Below are 25,406 nucleotides of genomic sequence, written 5' to 3' on the forward strand. Positions count from 1 at the left end.
GACCTATAAAGCCCTTCATGGCATCGGACCAGAATATCTCCGGGACCGCCTTCTGCCGCACGAATCCCAGCGACCAGTTAGGTCCCACAGAGTTGGCCTTCCCCGGGTCCCGTCAACTAAACAATGTCATTTGGCGGGACCCAGGGGAAGAGCCTTCTCTGTGGCAGCCCCAACCCTCTGGAACCAACTCCCCCCAGAGATCAGAGTTGCCCCCACCCTCCTTGCCTTTCATAAGCTCCTTAAAACCCACCTCTGTTGTCAGGCATGGGGGAATTGAGATATTCCCTTCCCCCTAGGCTTATAAAATTTATGCATGGTATGTCTGTATGTATGATTGATTTCTTAAACTGGGGGGGGGGGGTTACATTACTTTTAGTATTAGATTTGTTCATATTGTCTTTTTGCTGTTGTTAGCCGCCCCGAGTCTACGGAGAGGGGTGGCATACAAATCTAATTAATAAATTAAATAAATAAATAAATAAAATAAATATGGCTTGGCACTACATCCTACCTCATAAATCTCCAAAGATCTAGTCAAGGATCCTCTTTGTAAATTTTAGTTCAGCATTCAATACCAGCCTTCCAGACATTCCAAACCAGCTAGCAGTACCCAAACACACTGGTAAGTGGATCATAAACTTCCTAACAACAGGAAATAGCAGGTGAAGCTAAGCAGAATCACATCAGATAACTGTACAACAGGTGGCCTCCCACTTCTTTCTATATAAATCAATGACCGCACCTCTAACGATCCACTTGTTAAATTACTGAAGTTTGCAGATGACACAGCAGTTATTGGACTCATTCGAGACAATGATTAATCCACATACAGATGGAAGTTTCCACAACTAACCTTGTGGAGTCTGGAACTGAATGCACTCAGAACCATAGAAATGGTTTTAGACTTACTTCCACCTCTTACAATACTAGACAAAACAGAATCAGCATAAAGACCTTCAAATTTCTAGATTTGACCATATTGCAAGATCTAAAATGAAGACCTAACATCAAAAACGTCATGAAAAAAGCACAACAAAGCATGTTCTTTCAGTGCCAACTCAGAAAGCTCAAACTGCCCAAGGAGCTGCTGACACAGTTCTACAGAGGAACAAACTGAACAAACAAATTATCACAGATAACCCCCACTCAGTCAAAGACCTCGGAATACTAATAACAAAAGACTTAAGTGCCAAAGCCCACTGCAACCACATCACTAAAAAAGCTTCAAGAGTTGTTAATCTAATCCTACATAGCTTCTGCTCTAGCAATCTCACACTACTTACCAGAGCTTACAAAACTTTCGCCAGACCCATCCTCGAATACAGCTCATCTGTTTGGAACCCATATCGCATCTCAGACATTAACACCCTTGAAAATCTCCAAAGATACTTCACCAGAAGAGCCCTTCATTCCTCCACTCGAAATAGAATACCCTACGAGACTAGACTTTCAATCCTGGGCCTAGAAAGCTTAGAACTAAGATGCCTTAAACATGATCTAAATATTGCTCACAAGATCATATGTGGCAACGTCCTGCCTGTCAACGACTACTTCAGCTTCAACCACAGCAACACAAGAGCACACAACAGATACAAGCTTAATATTAACCGCTCCAAATTGGACTGTAAAAAATACAACTTTAGTAATTGAATTGTCGAAGCATGGAATTTATTACCAGACTCTGTAGTATCTTCCCCTAACCCACAACATTTTACCCTCAGATTATCCACAGTTAACCTCTCCAGATTCGTAAGAGGTCAGTAAGGGGTGTGCATAAGTGCACTAGTGTGCCTCCTGTCCCCTGACCTATTGTCTCTCCTATATCTCATATATCATATCTACTATTCTTCTATTCTAATCTTCTTATACTACTCTCATATTATCCTTCTATTTTCTATTTGATATATTCTATTCCCAAATTTTCACTTCTATTCTTTTTCTAATATATTTTACTCGAGTATAACCTCTATAACCTTCATTGTGTATTGTTGTGTATTGGACAAAATTAAATAAATAAATAAATAAATGGGTCTGTCGTCTGCACCTTTATAACAAACAATTGCTACCAACCTTCCTTCCATTGAGGACCTGTATACTGCACAAGTCAAAAATTGGGCTTTGAAAATATTTACGGACATCTCACATCCCAGACACAAACTGCTTCAACTCTTACTTTCAAAACAATGCTATAGAGCAGTGTTTTTCAACCAGTGTGCCGTGGCACACTAGTGTGCCGTGAGACATGGTCAGGTGTGCCGCGAAGCTCAGAGAGAGAAAGAAAGCAAGAGAAAGAAAGAGAGAGAGAAAGAGAACAAGAGAGAAAGAAAGAAAGAAAGAGAACAAGAGAAAGAAAGCAGGAGAGCAAGAGAGAGAAAGAAAGCAAGAGAGAGAGAGAGAGGGAGGGAAGGAGAGAGAGAGAGAAAGACAAAAAGGGATGTAGGGAGGGAGAGAGAAAGAGAGCAAAAAAGAGAGGAGGGAAGGAAGAGAAAGAAAGAGGGATGGAGAGAGAGAAAGAAAGAGGAAGGAAGTGAGAGAAAGAGGGAGAGAGAAATAGAGTGAAAGGGAGGAAGAGAGAGAGAGATAATTTTTTTGTCCAAACTTTTTTTAGCCCCCGCCCCCCCTGCTCAATGTGCCTCAGGGTTTCGTAAATGTAAAAAATGTGCCACGGCTCAAAAAAGGTTGAAAATCACTGCTGTAGAGCACTGCACACCAGAAGAATTAGATGCAAGAACAGTTTTTTCCTGAGCACCATCATTCAGATAAACAAATAATTCCCTCAACTCTGTCAAACTATTTCCTAAGTCTGCACTACTATTAATCTTCTCATGATTCCCACCACCCCTCTCCTCCCACAAATAACTGCATAACTGTAACTTTGTTGCTTGGATTCTTACAATTTATATTGACTCCTTCCTAATAGGATTTGATTGTTTATATGCACCGGGACTATCATTAAGTGTTGTACTTTATGATTCTTGATGAACTTATCTTTTCTTTTATGTACACTGAGAGCATATGCACTAAGACAAATTCCTTGTGTGTCCAATCACACTTGGCCAATAAATTCTGCTCTGTTCTATTCTATTCTACTAATACATAAAATGAAAGACTTAGAAGTTTCTTTTACTTGCAAAGTATTCTTGAAAATGCGGTGTTTCCCCATATTATTAACATTTAGACATAAGTTCCTATCATTTTATCAGGAATAGAACTTGCTGAAAACTTGGAGTTCGCTGAACTTTTGGTGTTTGAGATAGAGAATGCACAAACGTGAGAGCCACCCAGACTGAGGTCACCCAATAAATTTAAGGCTTCAGATAAAAAGGGTTTCGAGATGAGAGCAAAACAGTGATAAGTAAGAAATAGACACCTTCTAGTCGTATTTTTCAGTCTTAACGGATGTGTACATTTCCAACTTACAGAATTTCCGAGCATTTGAACATTCCTGTAAATGTGTTCCTTTGGATCTTTTGAACAGGGCGGGATGGGGGATTTGGAAATCGTTCACTGTGCTATTATTTACCGCTCTTCCTGCCACATTGAAACAAATCCACGAAAATAATGCATACCTCCTGCAGCTGAATCATCCTGACTTAGGGAAAGTCCCGTCGATCGTGGTAATATTTTCCCTTGTCCACACAGGGACTTTCTCAATTTAAGAATCATTAGCGATGGAAGGAACAACCCCTTCTCTGACTATTTCCGCCCCTCCTGAGCTCCTATCGTTAGCCTCCCCGGTCTCTTTACCACACAGTGCAAAATAAGCATGTTAATTGCAGCGGACCTTACTTCCACGTAAGATTAGAACACTGCAATATTTTTCTAACAACAGGAAAAAAACAATATATCAGATTTAATTATAGGCTTCTTTAAAAAAGAAAGTGAAAGCAAAATAAAGGCGTTCCGCAAGCAGGATTTAGAGAACATTCCCTAATTCTCCTACGGATTCAGCTTCTCATCCCTACAAATCAAATACTGTATTGAATCGCGTTAAAAATTATTTCACAGCTGTAAGGAGCGCTGTTTAAAGCATAGTCCAAGGTAAGAAAAATTAAGCCTTTTTATTTTAAAACTTTTTATTGTTGGGCGAGGGATTGTTTAATACAGTATTATTCTTTCAGTTTCAATTAAGCAAACTTCCCAGGGACTGGAATGAAGCGGGTGTTCCTTTTACTGCAGAAATTGTAAATACTGTACAGTGTTATGTATCGCTCCTAGTTTTTAGACTAACTCAACCCGAAAATGATTACACGAAATAAAATGTAGAACTAAAGATACTAACCGGTGTTTGTAAGGCGGATATCATCGTCGTTTATACATTGTTTCCTAAATCTGGGTAAATTGCTGCACATCCGACAAAATGATTTTACTTTGGGTAAAGACACACAAACCCACTACACAATCACAACAGGGACATTTTGCAGGAGATTTTGGGCAATGAAGGAAAAGGTTTGGGAAACAAACAAAAGTTGGGAAACTGTACAATACTGGATGCTTCGTCTTTTGCTTCTTTTTTAAAGAGTCAGCTATGGTGGATTATCTTGATACAGAAATCCACTTTCCCCAGCCAGGAAACCTAAAATTAAACACATGTTGCTGTTGTTTTGATCTAATCCCTAAATCCACTGAAGGTTCTGATATTTCCAATTCAGGCCAAAGCAATCGTTTATTAAATCTGAAGCAACCATCTACTTATTTTTTTCATCTGTACCTTAACATACTTTTTATAATGGTTGAGAAACTGCTTTATAGCATGATTCAATGAGAAAACTCAAAAGGAGAATGAAGCAGATTGCATCAACTATATACTTCAAGTAAAGGTACAGTGGTACCTCTACTTATGAACGCCTCTACTTAAGAACTTTTCTAGATAAGAAACGGGTGTTCAAGATTTTTTTGTCTCTTCTTAAGAACCATTTTCTACTTAAGAACCCGAACCTGGAAAAAATTCCCAAGAAATTTGAGAGCGGCATGAAGGCCCGGCCAGTTTCCTGCCATTCCCCCTTTAAACCCGGCCATTTCAGGCCTTTCTGTGTGTTTAAGGAGGCTTTGGCAGTCCAGAACAAATGAGGCATTTCCCTTTCTCTGGGCACTTGGACAGGGAATAAACCTCTGCCAGCGCCCAGAGAAAAGAAATGCTCCCTTCACTCTGGGTAGCGGCTGTCCTCCTCCTCTTCTTATTCCTCCTCCTCCTGCCACCCAAATTCTGAGCTTTTATTTCTTTCCTAATGGGTTTGTACACATTATTTGCTTTTACATTGATTCCTATGGGGAAAATTGCTTTTAGTTACAAACTTTTCTACTTAAGAACCTAGTCACGGAATGTATTAAGTTCTTAAGTAGAGGTACCACTGTGTATGTGTGTATCACAGGGAATCCCCAGTGGCTTTCAAGTAAGATTTTTATTTTGAAAGACATTTTATTCAACTGCTATTGTGAACATTCCCATTATAGTTTAGAGATATTTAGAGGAAGAGTAGCTATCAATCTTGAATTACATTGCAATAAATCATTTTTTAAAGTTTGGTATTCATAATCCATCCAATGCTGCCTCCTTTATATTTGACATCTAGACAAAAATAGTTACTCAAATTTCTTATATGACATTGAAAAGCTATTACCGGATACACTTTTTAGGCTGTTTCCATTCTAATCACATCTAATCGTTTAGGCCATTGTGCTTCAATCTTCTCCATGTATACTTGATATCAATTTTCATGTATGTTTCTTAACTCTACTTTTATAATAGTTGCTCTTTAACAGAAAGAAAAAACAAGAAAAAAGAGCAAATCACATCTACTAATTTTTAAATTTTATCAAGGGGAAAAAATCCAAATAATATGTCACATATGTTGCAATAAACCAAATTAACAAACCCAGTCCTCCAAGCGTTTCCTCCTCCTCCCACCCAAATTCTGAGCTTTTATTTCTTTCCTAATGGGTTTGTACACATTATTTGCTTTTACATTGATTTCTATGGGAAAAATTGCTTTTACTTACAAACTTTTCTACTTAAGAACCTGGTCACGGAACGAATTAAGTTCGTAAGTAGAGGTACCAATGTGTTTGTATGTGTGTGTGTGTGTGTGTGTGTGTTTGTCGCAATAAACCAAATTAACAAACCCAGGCCTGAAAGCATTTCCTCCTCCTCCCACCCAAATTCTGAGCTTTTATTTCTTTCCTAATGGGTTTGTACACATTATTTGCTTTTACATTGATTTCTATGGGAAAAATTGCTTTTACTTACAAACTTTTCTACTTAAGAACCTGGTCACGGAACGAATTAAGTTCGTAAGTAGAGGTACCAATGTGTTTGTATGTGTGTGTGTGTGTGTGTGTGTGTTTGTCGCAATAAACCAAATTAACAAACCCAGGCCTGAAAGCATTTCCTCCTCCTCCCACCCAAATTCTGAGCTTTTATTTCTTTCCTAATGGGTTTGTACACATTATTTGCTTTTACATTGATTCCTATGGGAATAATTGCTTTTAGTTACAAACTTTTCTACTTAAGAACCTGGTCACAGAACGAATTAAGTTCATAAGTAGAGGTACCACTGTGTATGTGTGTGTGTGTCACAATAAACCAAATTAACAAAACCAGGCCTGAAAGCATTTCCTCTAATGCATGTGCACTTTGAACTGGTTGCATGTCTTCCTGATGTCAATTTGTGATCTTCCTTCCTTCTTTGAGTGATGCAATCTCTTTGTTTGCAGTTTTATTCTGCTGCATACTGAGGAGTGGTCTGTACCGCAGTCAGCATCCTGATAGCTACGTGTAATTCTAACGCTGGGAAGATTAGAATGCCTAGTCAGTATCAATTCGAGCTGGTGCCAATGCCTCGATCTTGGATGCCTTCAAGAGACTCTGTGTTGAGGCTTTGTTTTGAAGAATGTATTGCTAACACATAAACTGTAGTAGCAGCAAAACTCCAGCAGGCTCTGGCCATTTTCATTCATCTTCCCAGCGCCAAAGTGACCAAAACAGGCCAAGAACTATAATTGGCTCCAACTCTGGCATTAAAATCTCCAAGAATAAACAGTGATTCTTTATCAGGGACTTTCTTGAGAGCAGCAAAGCCCACCCCGTATTCTCTAGTCTCATTAGATGGTTTTTCTTGCCAGAAGAATGAGAAGTTTCTCTCCTTAATATACCCTGAATCTGCCCTTCAAGAGCCTTGTCACTTGAAGGGCAACAATTCCATTTGCAGTCTGTTCAGCTCCATATTGATAGCAGCAGTCTTGCATACATGTTCTATTTCTTGCTGATTGTCAGAGAAAACAGGGGTCATTGTCCAAACATTCCAACTGCCCAACTTTAAGATGAAAGTTTTCTTATGGTTATTGCACAGTGCAAAGTTATCAGTCTGCTTGTCATTATGCCAATGAGGCATATTGACCTCTCCTACTGTCAAAAGTGGCCCCTGGTATCATACTCTATGCCAATCAAGATTTATATCCAGTGACTGCTGCTTTCGTATTGTTTCATTGCTCCATGAAAAGCTGGAATGTCTTCTCCAGAGTATGAGGCCTGGGTAGGTTGTATAGAGCAGTGTTTCCCAACCTTTTTTGAGCCGTGGCACATTATTCATATTTTCAAAATCCTGGGGAACACTGAAGGGGGGGGGGGGGCGCTAAAGAAAAGTTTGGACAAAAAAATTCTCTTCCTCCATTTCACTCTATTTCTCCCTCCCTCTTTCTCTCTCTTCTTTCCTTCCCTTCTTTCTCTCCATCCCTCTTTCTTTCTTCCTCTCTTTTTTGCTCTCTTTCTCTCTCCCTTCTTCCCTCCCTCTGTCTTTCTCTCTCCCTTGCTCTCTCTGCCTCTCTTGCTATCTCTTTCTTTCTCTCTCTCTCTGTCTCTCTTTCTCTCTCTCTTGCTATCTCTCTTGCTATGTCTCTCTTTCTCTCTCTCTGTCTCTCTTGCTATGTCTCTCTCTCTCTGCCTCTTGCTGTCTCTTTCTCTCTCTCTCTCTCTTTCTCTGTCTCTCTTGCTATGTCTCTCTTTCTCTGTCTTTCTCTGTCTCTCTTGCTGTCTCTTTCTCTCCCCCTCTTTCCCTCTCTCTTTCTCCCTCTCCCGCTATCTCTCTCTCCCCATTCTCTCCCTCTCTCTTTCTCTCTCTCCCTCTCTTGCTATCTTTTTCTCCCCCCTCTCTCCTTCTCTATTTCTCCCTCTCCCTCTCTTTCTCTCTCTTTCTCTCCCCCCCTCTCCCCCCTCTCTCTCCCTCTCTCTCCCTCTCTTGCTATCTCTTTCTCTCCCCCCTCTCTCCCTCTCTCTTTCTCTCGGCGGCGGCAAGGTCGTCAGCTGTGAGGCGGAGCTCCGGAACGGAGGCACTGACAGTGGTGGCTAGACGTGTTGCTAGACGCCGTAAATGCTATCCAGCCGCCGCGGTCAGTGCCTCTGTTCCAGAGCTCCGCCTCACAGCTGACCACTCTGCCACTGCCCCACGGCTACTACCCGCTGTGACTGCTGAGAGAAAGAGAGAGGGGGGGAGGGGGGCTACTACCCGCTGCGGATGTCACTGCCGCCGCGATCACCCTCCCGCTGCGCGCCGCCCTTCCGCTGCCGCTATCCTCCCACCAGCCCCAAAGCTCACCTGCTGCAGCCGCCAGGGAAGCTCCAGCCGGGCGGGGCGCTGCAGTTGCCGGAAAACTTGGAAGGCGCTAAGAAGGAAGCTCAGCTTCCGTTCTCACAACTTTTTGCTCTTTGCAAAAAGTTTCGAGACCAGAAGCTGAGCGGCTTTCTTCGCGGCACACCTGACCATGTCTCGCGGCACACCGGTGTGCCATGGCACACCGGTTGGGAAACACTGGTATAGAGGATAGACTGTTATCCAAGCAGCAGATCCCCTCTCTCCACATCGTTGCAATAATACACATCTGGTACGATTGGTTCCAGCTGTGTCGCAGGAGTTAGTCCTGAACGTAGACAGGAAAAATCAAATGCAAAGGTATAGAATTAGAGGTATCTGACTCAACAGTAATAACTGTGAAAAGGATGTAGGTGTCTTAGTGGACCACCACTTGGGTATGAACCAGCAGAATCACTGTCATCATTGTGAAATATCATGAGAAATGATAGAATAGTGATAGTAAAAGTGAGACATTGACTAATGAGACCGCACTTAGAATGATGTATCTAGTTCTGACTACCATAAGACAGACAGACTGACAGATAGACAGACACAGACAAGCAAGGAAGTAAGTAAGGTAGGAAATAAATAAATAAATAAAGAGAGAGAGAGAGAAAGAAAAAGAAATAAAGAAAGGAGCTGAAACCTTAGAAAAAGTGTAGAGAAGAGCAACAAAGATTGTAAGAGGTCTGGAGGCTAAACTGTATGATGAATAATTAAGGGAGCTAGATCTACCAGCCTAATGAAGAGATAAACTAAGGTAAGGTGACCAGATTTTCACATTGATAAACTGGGACACCATTGACGGGGTGTTGGTATTGAGTTCCTTGGTTAAAAATATGGTCTATGAAATAAATAAATAAATTAGTTACCTAAATTACCTGAGACAAGCCAAGGTATTCCCTAAAGTCACCTGAGGGTAAGAGAAGAAGAAATGTGTGGAAACTAAACAAGGAGAGAAGTAACTTCGAACTAAGGAGAAAATTCCTGACAGCTAGAACAATGAATGAATCCGTGGAACAGCCTGTCCCCAGAAGTTGTGAATGTTCCAACACCGAAAGTTTTAAAGAAGATGTTGGGTACCCATTTGTCTGAAATAGTGTAGGGTTTCCTGACTAAGAAGGGGGTTGGACTAGAAGACCTCCAAGGTCCCTCCCAACTCTGTTGTTATTATTACACAAGGCAGTTAGAAAATGTTTCACATTTTAAAATATCTGTACAAGCTACAAGAGACATCTCTTTAGAGAAACATCTTCCCACCTTGTAGACAGTACTTCCAGAAACCCAGAAGAACTATAAACAACTTCTACATCTAGTATCCACGTGCTCCAGTTCAGGAAATTCTGTACAGTTCCAACACAGATCGGTTTGACATGCCTTGACTGTTAATGAATTGTCTACTTTCAGTCTCTCTAGGAGAGTGATGACGAACCTTTTTTTCCTCTCGTGCCAAAAAAATGTGGGCTTGCACTATCACGCATGTGCAAATGTCCACACCCATAATGCAATGCCTGGGTAGTGTGAAAACAGCTTCCCCCAGCCCCAGAAGGCCCTCTGGAGGCCAGAAACAGCCTGTTTTCCAACTTGTGGTGGGTCCAGTAGACTCATATTTCATCCCCCCAGGCTCCAAAGGTTTCCCTGGAGCTGGGGGAGGATAGGAACGCCTTCCACCATCTCCTGAAAGCTCTCTGGAAGCCCAAAACGCCCTCCTGGAATCTCTGTGCAAGCCAAAAATCAGCTGGCTGGCAAACACATGCACATTGGAGATGAGCTAGGGCAACAGCTCATGTGCCAGCTGATATGGCTACATGTGCCACCTGTGGCACTCGTACCATAGGTTTGCCACCACTGCTCTAGGACTTTCAGCTGACTTGCACCTTAAGGAAGTTGTTTTGTTTTTGGGTTTTGCAAAAGTAATATCATTTAGCAGCAATTAAAAGTATCTTCAATGAGACTTTAAAAAAATACAATATCCAACTTTTAAAAAGCCATACTTTTAAACATTTGTACAGAAATAAGTTGCTGTTTTTTTAAAACTGCAAATATGACATATATACAGTACATTTACAATAAAATTAGAAGGGAATTTGTCATTATCCTACATAGAAACATTAAACATGACCAATTTAATTTGGTTACGTACACGGCTTTGTAAATCCTCCACAAAAAGCCTGGATAGCACATAATCAGATGACAACTCTGCTAAGTATCAATATGCCTCTTAAATAGTTGAGGTAGTTTCAAACTAGATTTTGCTCTCTCTCTCTCTCTCTCTCTCTCTCTCTCTCTCTCTCTTACTCCCTCCCTCCCTCTCTCTTTCTCTTTCTTTCTCTTTCTCTCTCCCTCCTTCCCTCCCTCTCACTCTTTCTCCCCTCTCCCTTCCTCCCTCCCTTTTCTCTCTCTTTCTCTTTCCCTCCCTCTTTCTCTCTTTCTTTCTCTCCATTCCTTCCTTCCTCTTTTTCTCTCTTTCTCTCTCTCTTCCTCCCTCCCTCTCTCTTTCTTTCTCTCTCCCTCCTTTCTTTCTTTCTTTCTTTCTCTCTTTCTCTTCCTTCTCTCTCTTTTCTCTCTCTCTTTCTCTCTTTTCTTTCCTTTCTCTTCCTTCAACACACAAAGGTCAAAGTCAGCAAAGCAGGCACGAAACACAACAATCAGATAATCCTCCACAATGGCCAAACCCACAGGCTGCTATTTATAGCAGCCTCACTAATTACCACAGCCCCATCCTACCACAGGTGGCCTCATTTTCTTTGATAATAATCTCTCAGTTGTTGCTGCCTATGCATCGCTCTCCGCATATGTGGCTGTATCATTAACTCTTGTTCCAAATCCAAGGAGGAGCTAGATAATTGATCTCCTTCTGAGCTGTCTGCCCCACTCTCCTCCTCCCTGTCACTCATGTCTTCTTGGTCAGAGGAGCCTTCATCAGCAGATTCCACCCGGAGCAAAACAGGCCTGCAGCGTGTGGATGTCTCCCCCACATCCACAGTCCTTGGGGCAGGAGCTGGGCCAGAGCTAACCACAACAGGACGTAGGCCCCATGTTGGGAACCAGGGCCCTAGAGGCTTCCCTGGAGCCTGTAGAGGGCAAAAATGCCCTCCCCCATTCCTCCAGTGGCCCTCTGTAAGCCGAAAATGCCCTCCCATAGCCTCTGTGTGAGCCAAAATAAACTGGCTGGCATGCACTTGCATGTTGAAGCTGAGCTAGGGCAATGGCTTGTGTGCCAACAGATATGGCTCCGCCCTAGGTTCGCCATCATTGACCTATAAGTTCTCCAAATAACAACTCACTACCCACATTTGGGAAAAGCTACTGTAATATTGTATCAGATTACTTCAAAGTTTTACAAAACAAACAAATAGCAATATAGGTTTTAAGTTTAGGAAGTGACAAGGTAACGTGAGAAAAAAATTATCCAAATTGTAATTCAGCAAATGAATACAATATTAACTAATCATAATGTGTTTGGGTTGGTCAGAACATTTGGGTTTTTCCATTGTTAAACCAGGGTTTAGTATGATGTATGAACTCATTTGTGATTTTGTTTCTTTCCTCATTCCTTTATCTTGGACAAAACTACTTCTTCAGGTATGGCATTTTATAACGCAACTAAATCATTGGCAAAAACGATAGACTCACAAGGAGATTGGGTTCCGGTACCCAGCTTGATAGACAATGACCATTTTAGGCCCCTTTGCCTGCTACAAAAGAAAAGGAAGACATCGTGGTGGCAGAGCTGTCCTTTTTACAAAACCGGATACCAGTTTGATCATGTGCTGTTATCAGGAAATGACTCTTCAAGTCTAGGTAATCTTCGAAAGTCTATCTCATCCATATATTTTTATTCATGGGATTATCTGTCTGTTGCATTTTGAGAAAAGTACAAAAAAATGGAGAGTACATCATTTGTAACACTAACTTTTGTATCAGCTGTATGTTATGTGTTCAAAATGTGTGAACAAAGCTTTCTGAGATTTCCAGAGGCGGAAGGATATGAAAATGAATATTCAGGGACTGATCAGGATCCTTGATCTCATCTTTATGAAAACTGGGGTAAATAGCAAAGTTGAAAAAAACCGATTATCCAAAATCAATTTATGCTGCCTGAAACAAGACCCAGCAAGCAATTTTATAAGGCTCATTTCCTACTACTATAAGGCTAGTGCGATAATATCACAGATATTGTTGAGACTGCCAGTTTTGGACTCATTTTCCCTCCACTGAAGGTCATTTAAAGACGAAAACTGATGCTTTCAGTCTTGGAGAAAGTACCCAACAGCTAATTTTTACACATATAAACACTGCTAGCAAATCAATTAAAACTGATCAAAGGCACTCTTCATAAGTAACACTCTAGATCAGCAATAGTGAATCTTTTGGGTCTGAGGTTTCAAAAATCCTGAAAGTGCTTAATTTGATGGCAGAGGTGGATTTTAAGAGTTTGCAAATAGCAAGGAGGGTGGGGGCAATCATAATCTCCGGGGGGAGTTGATTCCAGAGGGTTGGGGCCACCACAGAGAAGACTCTTCCCCTGGGTCCCGCCAGATGACATTGTTTAGTCAATGGGATCCGGAGAAGGCCAACTCTGTGGGACCTAACCAGTCACTGGGATTCGTGCGGCAGAGTTGAAACATAGTGAGGGTAACACTAGCAATCTTTCTAGAAACAATCTTGACTTGGTGACAAGTATCACAAGAGGAAACATAGCCCTTGATATCTGTCATCAGAAGTTGCAAAACACTCCATTTATCCCAGAAGTTATTTGTCAAGGTAGATTTGTAGTATCTTAAGCATAGAGGAACATATTAGCTATTGTGAAAGAGCTATCTATTATTCACAGACAAAGATAAAACAGGTTCTAGAGCACATCTTCATCTTTCAAAGGCATTTTTCAAGAGACATCAAGAGGTTTAACCTGAAAATATACCAAGTGGCAAGTAGAAGTATTTCCCACTTTCTGGAACTCTTAGTATGAACTATAATTAATTAGATAATGCTGATTTAGATTAGAAAATGCTTGATTCGATATCAACAGGATCCTTTGCTGCCAGGATTGCCTTTCTCTCATTAAAATAGTAGCCTGCTGCTCATATCTATGTGTTTCTGTAGTATTTTTTCTGACATCGTGATTTTTGTCAATATTTGTTCTCTAGTTTGCAACAATTCAGAGCCATTCACTGTTGAAGTCACTGTAGATGGAACACTGAAGGGGGATATTGGTGGAATTACTGACACTGAAATAACTAGTGCTGTCAGAATTTCTTATGAAAGGTCTGTAAAGATAAAAAAGATACAGGTTCCACCCCAAGACCTTGATTCTTTGATGAAAGAAAAGTAAGTAACATAAACAAGCAAATGAAAAAAGACTCCAGCCACATTTAACATTGTCCTCAAGTTCTACATTCTTCTAATACAGTACTTTACATAAAGTCTATGATTAATTGACCTCGATTAGTTTTAATTTTAACAGTCGCATAGCTTATATACCAGAGAATCTGTATCCAACCTAATCTTTTAGGCCTTTCTGTGGTGCATCTACCACCCTACAATTCTAGCTTCCTTATTGTTGCTGGTCCTCTTCTTCTCTTTCTTTCCACCCTTCCTAGTGTTACAGATTTATTCACAGGGCTATGTCATTGGGTCCAAAATATAATATAATTTAAAGCCTTTAGACAGCTGTGCATCTTCAACTGCAACAAGATTTAATTCTTTCTAAGCATTAACCATATATGGTAAAGAACATTGCCCAGAAATGTACACAGGAAATGGAAAATAAATTGACTGTATAGGATTACTTATTGCAATGGAACCTATATTTATTGTATTGTGGGTTTTGCTCCCCAAAGGTTATAGATTGAATTGCATGTGTTCTTTTTTAGAAAAATCAACAATGAACATCCATTTATTAAACAATCAAAGAAGCTTCAGAGGAACTTATACATGGTCACTGCATCAGCAGAAACTGTGGAAATGGCAATGTTTGGAAAATCTAACAAAGTGGAAAGCAGCATCCTTCATAAAGCCTACGTTAAACTGAGCCTGAAGGTCTGATCCATATAGTGAATTATAAACTTGAAGGGGAAAAAATGCATCTCATGCAAGTTGTTTTATCCCATTAAGTTCATCCAAGATTTTATTTTGTGTTTTAGGGTGCCAGAGATAGGAAAAAAACGATTACTATCCCAGAGGGATGCATCTTGGCATTCAAAGCTAACAAACTAATTATAGAAAAAGAAACCATAGGTAAGAGGCTTTTTTTCAATCTCAGGCATGTGGCAATGACTAGTTTTCTTAAAATGTTACTTTTCCAGCCAAGCTGAAAATTTGAAAGATCTAGTGAGGACAGGTAGAAGTGAGCTGGATAGATATTTGATCTAATAAAGTGCAGCTCTTATGTTCATCCATGTTTTCAAGAAAGGCAAATATTCATATGTTTGAATTCAACCTTCTGTTCAATGCAGCATAGTTTCCTATGTCCCCTACTCCCAAATCTCTCCACTCCAATTTTCAATTCCTTTTACTGTTACAGTTTTGTTTATATAATTGAATTGAAATTTTTCTTCCTATAACTTCATCATTTCATTCCTGAATTCTGGAATGAATGAGAACAAAGTATGTCTGCGAGAGCAATCATGGGCTTCCCTAAATATGCCCATGTCACACCAACACTCCGCAGTCTGCATTGGTTGCCGATCAGTTTCCGGTCACAATTTAGGGTGTTGGTTATGACCTATAAAGCCCTTCATGGCACCAGGCCAGGTTATCTCTGGGACCGCCTTCTGCCGCACGAATCCCAGTGACCAATTAGGTCCCACAGAGTGGACCTTCTCCAGGTCCTGTCAACTAAACAATGTCATTTGGCGGGACCCAGGGGAAGAGCATTCTCTGTGGCGGCCCCGGCCCTCTGGAACCAACTCCCCCTAGAGCTCATCTGTCCTCTCTGCACCTCCCTGACATCACCACTGAAAGTCCATTAGCATTCTTCTTCATGCCTTCCAGGATCCCCATTCACCAGCTACAATGAGACTGCATATTAGGATTTGGAGACACAAAATCTATGGACTACACACAAAAGAACCCTTCTCCAACAGCGACCACAACACAATCAACTTCAACGTCAACCTACATCATCTAAACACTCACCTAAGTACAACTTTAGGAAAGCCAACTATGATCTCATAGATGCCAATCTCCCAATCCTTAACTGGCAACCCTTGTTCTCTAACTGCATCACCACTAATGATCTCTACAATATGTTCTTACTCCAAATCAAAATGCTTATAGAACTACATGTGCCACTCACTTCTTCCAGAGGTAAATGAAAAAATAACATACCTGTCTCGATAAAGAAACTGCAAACCAAAAAAAGATCCCTCTGGCATAGAAACAAAAAAAAGCCCAGTAGCCAACTTCAAAGTCCGCTACAAAAGCATATGCCAACGAATAAAAGCAGAATGCCTCAACTATCACAGCAAACAAGAGGAAAGCCTCCTTCGCACCAAGTCTAACCGAGCTTTCTATAACTTCGTCAACAACAAACTCAATGACTCCAGACCTATTCCACCACTCGTAGGACCCAATAACAAAGAATACCATGATGACCCATCCAAAGCCAACCTCTTCAAGTCTTTTTTTGGCTCTGTTTTTGTTAAGAGCAATGGCTCTTCCCCCATCTTTGCAAACCGCACCTCAAACCCACTAAAAAACCTAACCCAAATTGTCTTCACTGTAGACCGTGTAGAAAAAGCAATCCGTGAACTCAAACCTTCCCTATCTGCCGGACCAGATGGTCTCTATGCATACTTCCTAAGGAAACTTTCTTCTGCTCTTGCTGAACCCATAAGCATTATCTTCCAAAAATCCTTCAGGACCAGCACACTCCCCAAGCTGTGGTCAAAAGCAGTAGTTATCCCCATTTTCAAAAAAGGAGACCCTTCATTAGTAGACAACTACAGACCAATATCTCTCTGTTGCATCCCTTGTAAAATCATGGAATCAATTATAAATCGATCAATCACTCTTCACTTAGAATCTAATAACCTACTCTCAAACAAACAATATGGATTCAGAAAGAAATTATCCTGCAACCTGCAACTACTTCACTGCAAAAACATCTGGACTACCCACCTCGACCAAGATAAATCCATTGATGCAATTTATATAGACTTTTGCAAAGCCTTCAACTCAGTGGTCCACAACAAACTACTCCTAAAACTCAAATCCTATGGCATCTCAGGACTCCTCCACAACTGGATTACTGCATTCCTGTCAAACAGGCAACAAATTGTCAAAATTGGATGCGCCATTTCCACCCCCGTCCCTGTCATAAGCGGCATTCCCCAGGGAAGTGTACTAGGTCCTACTCTCTTCATTCTCTACATCAACGACCTCTGTGACCATATCAAAAGCAACTGTGTTCTTTTTGCCGATGATGTGAAACTTTTCAACACCACTGACAACTCACTCACTCTCCAAAAAGACCTGGACTTTGTCTCAGACTGGTCTAACACCTGGCAACTTCAAATATCAACCAACAAATGCTCTACCCTCCACATTGGCAAAAAGAATCCAAACCGCATATATGAACTGAATAAACAATCTCTCACAGCCAACCCACACTCAGTAAAAGACCTTGGAATACTAATATCGAATTACCTAAGTGCTAAAGCCCACTGCAACAATATCGCCAAAAAAGCTTCTAGAGTTGTTAACCTGATCCTACGCAGATTCTGCTCAGGCAATCTCACACTACTCACAAGAGCCTACAAAACTTTTGCCAGACACATCCTGGACTACTGCTCATCTGTCTGGAACCCATACCACATCTCAGACATCAACACCCTTGAAAATATCCAAAGATATTTCACCAGAAGAGCCCTTCACTCCTCCACTTGAAACAGAATATCCTACGAAAATAGACTAACAATCCTGGGCCTAGATAGCCTAGAACTGCAGCGCCTAAAACACGACTTGAGTATTGCCCACAAGATCATATGCTGCAACGTCCTACCAGTCAATGACTACTTCAGCTTCAACAGCAACAACACAAGAGCACGCAACAAATTCAAACTTAATACGAACCGCTCCAAACTTGACTGTAAAAAATATGATTTAAACAATCGAGTTATCGAAGTGTGGAACTCATTACCGGACTCAATTGTCTCAACCCCAACCCCCAACATTTCTCCCTTAGACTATCCACGATTGACCTCTCCAGGTTCCTAAGAGGCCAGTAAGGGGCGTACATAAGTGCACCGGTGTGCCTTTCGTCCCCTGTCCAATTGTCTTCCTTTCTCTCGCTTTTCATATATATTTTCTTCCTTTCATATATCCTCTCCTATAAGTTCACTTTTATCCTTATTTATATTACTACATGTCTATTTTTCTTCCTATGTATTTATGTATTGGACTAATGAATAAATAAATAAATATAAATAAATAAATAAATAAAATAGGATCCTGGGGTTATCTGTCCCTCTTTTCAAAAATGTTTCGGCAGGGAGATTTGAATACATAATGAAAGTTTTCCATTTTCTTAGGGTTAGGTTTCTTTGAAAACTTAAATAAATTCTTCTTCCCAAAATTTGCATACAGTATTGTTAACTAGCATAATGTAAACAATTGAGTTTTTTAAATTTTTACTTTAGGTATTTCTTATTACTCTACTGATGAAACAGGAACTTTTGGTAAGTGAACTTCAGTCATTTTATTTTATTTTATTGCTATTTTAATGAATATATTATGATATACCTGAATTCTTCATTCAGTTACTGCTTCTAGAGTAGACAACATTATCTAGATGAAGCAGGGGTGGGTGCTCATTTTTTTTACTGCCGGTTATGTGTGCATGGCTTATTTTATAGGCATGGCTTCATGATCATGTGATGGGTGGGCGTGGCTTCATAGTCATGTCACTCTGTGGGAATAGCTAGGGTATCATGTGATCAAGGGTTAGGATTAGGGTTCCTGGCCTCTCCTTGCCTCAAAGGCCTCAACAAAATACAATTTCCCTGTCTATTTATTTACTACTAATCCTTTTTTCTTACTCCTCTCTCTCTTTCTTTCTCCCTTCCCTCTTTCCTTTTTCTTTCTTTCTCTTTTTCTTGTCCCTCTCAATTCCTTCAATTCTTCTTTCTCTCTCTCTCTCTCTCTCTCTTTCTCTTTCTTTGTTTCTTGTCTCTCTCTCTTTCTTAATACCCTATATGAGCCCTAGACTCCACCCACCACAAACACTTTAAAATCGGGAGGGAGGATGGAAGGAAGGGATAAGAATGTAAAGGGGGAGTCATATGACTGGTTGGGAGTGGATGATGTTGGGTTAGCCACTCCAACCCTGGTTTTGTGGCTCTCTGAGTTTTGTTTTCCTTGGAAAATGAGTCCAAATGGCTCTTTGAGTGTTTAAGATTGCTGACCCCTGCTCTAGGCCACTTTGAGAGCAAGTGGTGGGTTTTGCTGGCATTTCATATTCAGCACTGCTACCTGCAAGATGCTGTTAAGGGAGGCTCGAGATGGAGGAATCAGGCCAAATAATATAAAATACAGTTTAAAACATTTTAAAAGCAAATGTTTAAATATTAAAAAAAACTTATTAGAAAGGCAAAACATTAAATACTGTACAAACAAAACAAAAGTATATGGCTGACTAAATCTATCATAATAGAGAATACCCTTAACTGACAAGTTAAAACTATTTTTTTTTAAAAAAATGGATTAACTTGAAACTCACAAATGCTTAAATTTCCCTGGTAAGAATGAATTTATCAAAACTAAGATACTGACCACTTGGGCCCCTTCCACACCAACCTTTCTCTCATGGTTAGAATATCCTTGTTATCATTAATCCAGGGATTGCTAGGCAGAGCTGCCTTAAATTTCTCTTAAAAATCCACATCACATCTGTTTTAGGGGAGGGGGTTCAATTCATTGCCCAGTTAATGAAATGCTCCAGGCTGACAGCATTGCTTTCAATGACATTCAGCTCCAGATCAGATCAGGCTTTTTTTTTTCTTTGCGTGAAGGGGGAACACCGAGTGAAGAAGAACAACGCTACTGCGCAGTGGGGATGGGAGGTTTCGGATTGGGTATGTATCCTATCTTCATCAGACTGCTACTTCTTTGTGACTAAGGTTGCTTTTTACAGTCTGGAGAGGAACAACAGCACCCTTTGTCTTGGCTGCCACTGCTGCTTCCCTTCCGCCGCAGAGGTCCAGCAAAGCCTTGCCAAAACGGCAGGTCCATTCAGGGATGCTTCCTATTTCTCCTCCCCAGGATTGCACTAAGTGGCGGCTCATGTCCCTCCAAGGTCACACAAAATTATTGAAATTTTTCTAAAAAGCTGTTGCTTATGCTATATACAAAAAAGAAAACCATACATGGATAACAGAAAACAGAACAAAAAGAAAAAACTGCAAACATATATACATATATATATATATATATATATATCACATGTTTTTGCTGAATTTTTAAAATTAAGGGAAACTAGGATAGCACTATTTCGGCCTTGTTCTGGCCTCATCAGCTAGCCATACCTTTACTGGGATTTGATCCTGGGGCTTCTGCCTTGTAAGGCAGAGAATTAATCTCTAGGCCACCAGATCTGATCTCTTCAGCTTTGTACCAGGGAGGGACTATATGTTTTTTCTGTTGGATCACCCTGGTATATTGAAGGAACGTCGCAGTTCCTTTTTGCCTCTAGGCCCAACCCAGGGCCATTTCAAGGCAATTAATTTATTCATAGCCAACAAACTATGTTCTGTATGTATCACATGTTTTTGCTGAATTCTGCCTTGTAAGACAGAGAATTAACCTCTAGGCCACCAGATCGGATCCCTTCAGCTTTGTACCAGGGAGGGGCTATATGTTTTTTCATATATATGTGTATGTATCACATGTTTTTGCTGATTTTTTTAAAAATTAAGGGAGACTAGGATAGCGCTATTTCGGCCTTGTTCTGGGCTCATCAGCTAGCCACACCCTCACTGGGATTTGATCTGGCAGCTTTTCTGTGAGGCAGAAAATTAACCTCTAGGCCACCAGATCTGATCCCTTTCAGCTCTGTACCAGGGAGGAGCTATATGTTTTTAATGTCTTTAAAATTAAGGGAGTGTAGAATAAGGCCAAAATGGTGCCATCCTAGTCTCCCTTAATTTTAAAAATTCAGCAAAAAAACTATGTGATACATACAAAAATATAGTTAGTCAGTTATGAATAAATTAACTGCCTTGAAATGACCCTGGGTTGGGCCTAAAGGCAAAAAGGAATTGTGACGTTCCTTCAATATACCAGGGTGAACTGACATAAAAAACATATACAGTGATCCCTCGAGTTTCGTGATCTCGATCTTCGCGAAACGCTATATCGCGATTTTTAAAAAAATATTAATTAAAAAAAAAACCACTTCCGCGTTTGGCTTCGGGACTCAGTTGGGAAGCCGCGCGGCTGTTTTAAAAGGTCGCCGCCGGCATGGGGGGCTTCCTAGCTCCCCCCCGAACCCGGGTGGCCGGGCGAGCAGCGAGCGAACGGCGGGTGGCCGGGCGAAGGGCGGGCGAGCGGCGGGCGAGCGGCGAACGGCGGGCGAGCGGGTGCTGGGGGGGGCGGGGGCAGCCGACATCCAAAGCAATCTGTCGGCTTCTGCACTTTCGTCGCTCCCCACCTCCACCATCTGCGCATGCGCGGCCATTAAAAAAAAAAATCGCGCATGCGCAGATGGTGTTTTTACTTCCGGAACCCTACATCGCGAAAAATCGATTATCGTGAGGGGTCCTGGAACGGAACCCTCGCGATAATGGAGGGATCACTGTAGCCCCATAGTTGTTTTATATAATGCTAAAGGGGGCCTGAGCACCTGACTTTTTTCACTTGTTGCATAATTATTTGGGGCTTGGTGCTGCAGCAGAATAAGGTCCCTTTCCACTATGTTATTCTGTTAGTCTGGTTGCCTAATTATTGACATCACTAGCATACAAAGATTCCAACTGAAATTAGCATGATCAATAATTTAAAGAACAGAAGACTACAAATAGGCAAACTTTGATCAGCCGATATGCAAGAGAAAAAACCATGTTAAGCTTGTTTATAACTTATTTGTTAACTAAACTAAATTATGAGTGGAAATAATAGATTTATAAGATATATTTGCTCCCAACTAGTATATTATGTGCACAGAATGGTTTTTATTTCTTGCACCGTTCCATTTTTGGGCCTACTAGTTCCTCCCCTTCCTAAATCTCTTCCTCAATATCTTTTTTTTAATTCCTTCTTTTATCTTAACCAAAATCGTCTAAAATATCATTAGGCATCTAATCAAACCTGTTATCTTCATCTTCATTACAATTTAATTATAATTTTCTTCATAATTGGTACAGTATTTCGTATATTATTTTTAAACAATTGTTTAAATCAAACGTCCATATGATAAATATTCAGTTTTTCCATTTAAAACATATTCCATAAGTTAAAATAATTACTATCTCAATCACTAAATAACAATTCAGGGTTACTCAATCATTAATTGCAAAATCTTTCTTCTACAAGATGATATTTATCTTGTAGAAGAAGAAACCACACTCTCAAAAAAAGTAAATATATTCATATTAATTATGTAGAACAAATGATTAATGCCAAAATTCATACTATTAGAATAAATTGAATGGATTGGGATAGATTGGAATAGAGTAGGGTAGGGTAAGATAGAATAGAATAGACTGCAATGGAATGGAATGGAGATAAGAATACAGTGATCCCTCTATTATCGCGAGGGTTCCGTTCCAAGACCCCTCGCGATAATCGATTTTTTCGTGATGTAGGGTTGCGGAAGTAAAAACACCATCTGCGCATGCGCGCCCTTTTTTCTATGGCCGCGCATGCGTAGATGGTGGAGGGGGAGAGATAGAGAAAGAGAGAGAAGGAAAGAAAGAGATGAGAGAGGGAGGAAGAGAGTGTGAGAGAGGAAGAAGCAAGATAGAGAAAGAGAGAGAGAAAGAAAGATGAGAAAGGAAGGGAGTGACGTCATCGATGGGAAAAATCACGATATAGCGTTTCGCGAAGATCGAGATCGCGAAAATCGAGGGATCACTGTAGAGCAGAGTAGAATATATAGAACAATATAATAGAATGAAGAATGAATAGAATAGAACAGAGATTGGCATAGAGATTAGATTAGAGTAGAGCAGAACAGAACAGAATAATAAAATAGAACAGAACAGAGATTGGAGTAGAGATTAGAGCAGAACAGAACAGAATAGAATTTAGAATAGAATAGAATAGAATAGAACAGAACAGAATAATAAAATAGAATTAAGAATGAATAGAACAGAACGGAGATTGGCATAGAGATTAGAATAGAGCAGAGCAGAACAGAACAGAACAAAATAGAATAGGAGATAAGAATAGAGTATATAGAATAATAGAATAGAATGAAGAATGAATAGAACAGAACAGAGATTTGATCTTGTTTCATTAGTTTCCCTGAGGGGAATAAACATTGGACGAAATGTTTGACAGTAAACCAGACTCTGTGCTCAAAGAGACCTATACTCTGCATTGTTGAGTCTCTCTATAGCCGCTTGACGTCACTTCCCTCCTCTCTTTCCTCCAGCGCTCTCCCAAAGTCACAAAGAAAAAAAATCAGCGGGACAGCAAATTGGAGGGAATTTGGAGATCAGGTTACAGTTCCTATACAACTATGCCGGGGCTCCACTTGTTCAGCACTTTCAGCTCATTCTTTGAGTCTCCCATTTGTCTCTCTTTACTCTGATCTCTCGCTGTCGCTGAAATAAGTTCTCCCATTCATCTTGAAGCTCTAATCCCTCAGCAACCCCTGCAAGGTCCGCAGTTACCTTCCTCCCCACCCTACACATTCCGGCTACGCGGCTTTGAAAAATGCTGCGCCGGAGTTTCCTGTTGGGTGCGCGGCGGTGCAGCCACACACCTTAGAGTGGTCAGGACACTCAGTCCCAGAATGTCCTCAACCAGTATAAAGACAAACACACTTCCATCCACTACAATCAGTCTGGCTCCCACAAGGTGCCCATATATTGGGATTCCCCATCTCCCAGTTGGTATTACTTTTGCACAAATATTTATAATTATGCTCATAAGTGGTTTCCCAACTTTGGATGCATGGTATTCCTTGTGGATGTGCCCCCCAAACCATGCAAGCATCATGTTCTAATTGTACTTCTGAGCAGGCATTAATTTGTAATGTCTTTGTGCTGTTAATATATTTTAACCATTCATCTTCTTCTTTGTCCCCTTTTCCAGCATATGGTGATGTTAAACTCTGTGGGTCCTGGGGATTGGAACACCATGTTTTATTTTTCTCATTTTTATATATATCATATTGTTTGTTTTCATATATAGGAGCTTTCCTGGTTTATTGTTCGGGAAGGAAGATTATTGGTATGTAGAAAAATGTTCAATTTTCTATTTCCATAAGATACCCTACTAATGCATTGATCACATGTGGTGTTAGGTGCCCTGGACATGCAGCTTGCCTTTTTCCTTCTTTGTAAGGGTGTGTGCACCATTAATTTCATTATTTTAGGGTCCAAGACACATCGACCTGTCCATCCCATAGGTAAATTGGGGAAAAGGAATCCTCAATCTGAGTATTGCATTGGCAATTCTGTGTTAGCAAAAACTTCAGAAGAAAAGGATTTAGGGATAGTGATTTCTGACAGTCTCAAAATGGGTGAACAGTGCAGTCAGGCGGTAGGGAAAGCAAGTAGGATGCTTGGCTGCATAGCTAGAGGTATAACAAGCAGGAAGAGGGAGATTATGATCCCACTATATAGAGTGCTGGTGAGACCACATTTGGAATACAATGTTCAGTTCTGGAGACCTCACCTACAAAAAGATATTGACAAATTGAAGGAGTCCAAAGATGGGCTACAAGAATGGTGGAAGATCTTAAGCATAAAATGTATCAGGAAAGACTTAATGAACTCAATCTGTATAGTCTGGAGGACAGAAGGAAAAGGGGGGACATGATCGAAACATTTAAAAATGTTAAAGGGTTAAATAAGGTCCAGGAGGGAAGTGTTTTTAATAAGAAAGTGAACACAAGAACAAGGGGACACAATCTGAAGTTAGTTGGGGGAAAGATCAAAAGCAACATGAGAAAATATTATTTTACTGAAAGAGTAGTAGATCCTTGGAACAAACTTCCAGCAGACGTGGTTGATAAATCCACAGTAACTGAATTTAAATATGCCTGGGATAAACATATATCCATCCTAAGATAAAATATAGAAAATAGTATAAGGGCAGACTAGATGGACCATGAGGTCTTTTTCTGCCGTCAGACTTCTATGTTTTTATGTTTCTATTACAAGGGGGAGAGATGGTGGTAGGGTTTGTGGCCTTAATTCAGATTTGTCACCAGTTATAGTAAGCTGCAGTGGAACACTGGGTGGATTTTCCCTAATGTTCTGGGCAATGCAAGCTGTACAGTGACTACCACCGCAGGGAGGCAGAACCAATTAGGATGGGTTTCAGAGGCAGCTTGGGGAAATTCCCAACTCGTTTGTCCATAATCTGGATGAATCTCTGGTGAGGGCATGGAATAAGGCCACATTGGAGGCTCTGGACTGGATGGCACCTTTGCGGCCTCTCCGAGGTAGTAGACCCTGGCTGGAGATCTCCTTGGTTCACTGAGGAACTCCAGCAGATGAAATGCCAGAATACATGCCTAGAGGAAGCATGGAGGGTCAGTAACTCTGAGTCTCACCAAACATGGGTAAGAGCCTATATTAGAACTTACCTTGTGGCGATAGAGGT

The 25,406-nt window shown here is 40.7% G+C and overlaps 1 protein-coding gene across 1 annotated transcript in view; it reads left to right on the forward strand.

The window, feature by feature from the left end:
- Positions 1-3,745: 3,745 nt before the first annotated feature.
- The window catches only part of LOC139155450 (gasdermin-A-like), a 36,080-nt gene continuing 14,419 nt past the window's right edge, over positions 3,746-25,406 (forward strand). The window contains exons 1-8 of the mRNA XM_070730587.1: positions 3,746-4,041; positions 12,213-12,431; positions 13,778-13,958; positions 14,504-14,669; positions 14,774-14,867; positions 18,272-18,310; positions 19,643-19,705; positions 23,988-24,026. Coding sequence (XP_070586688.1) covers positions 12,215-12,431; positions 13,778-13,958; positions 14,504-14,669; positions 14,774-14,867; positions 18,272-18,310; positions 19,643-19,705; positions 23,988-24,026 — 799 coding nt within the window. The 5' untranslated portion in view covers positions 3,746-4,041; positions 12,213-12,214. The remainder of the gene's footprint in view (positions 4,042-12,212; positions 12,432-13,777; positions 13,959-14,503; positions 14,670-14,773; positions 14,868-18,271; positions 18,311-19,642; positions 19,706-23,987; positions 24,027-25,406) is intronic.

The sequence above is a fragment of the Erythrolamprus reginae genome, unplaced genomic scaffold, assembly GCF_031021105.1.
Source record: "Erythrolamprus reginae isolate rEryReg1 unplaced genomic scaffold, rEryReg1.hap1 H_2, whole genome shotgun sequence".
Classification (NCBI taxonomy): domain Eukaryota; kingdom Metazoa; phylum Chordata; class Lepidosauria; order Squamata; family Dipsadidae; genus Erythrolamprus; species Erythrolamprus reginae.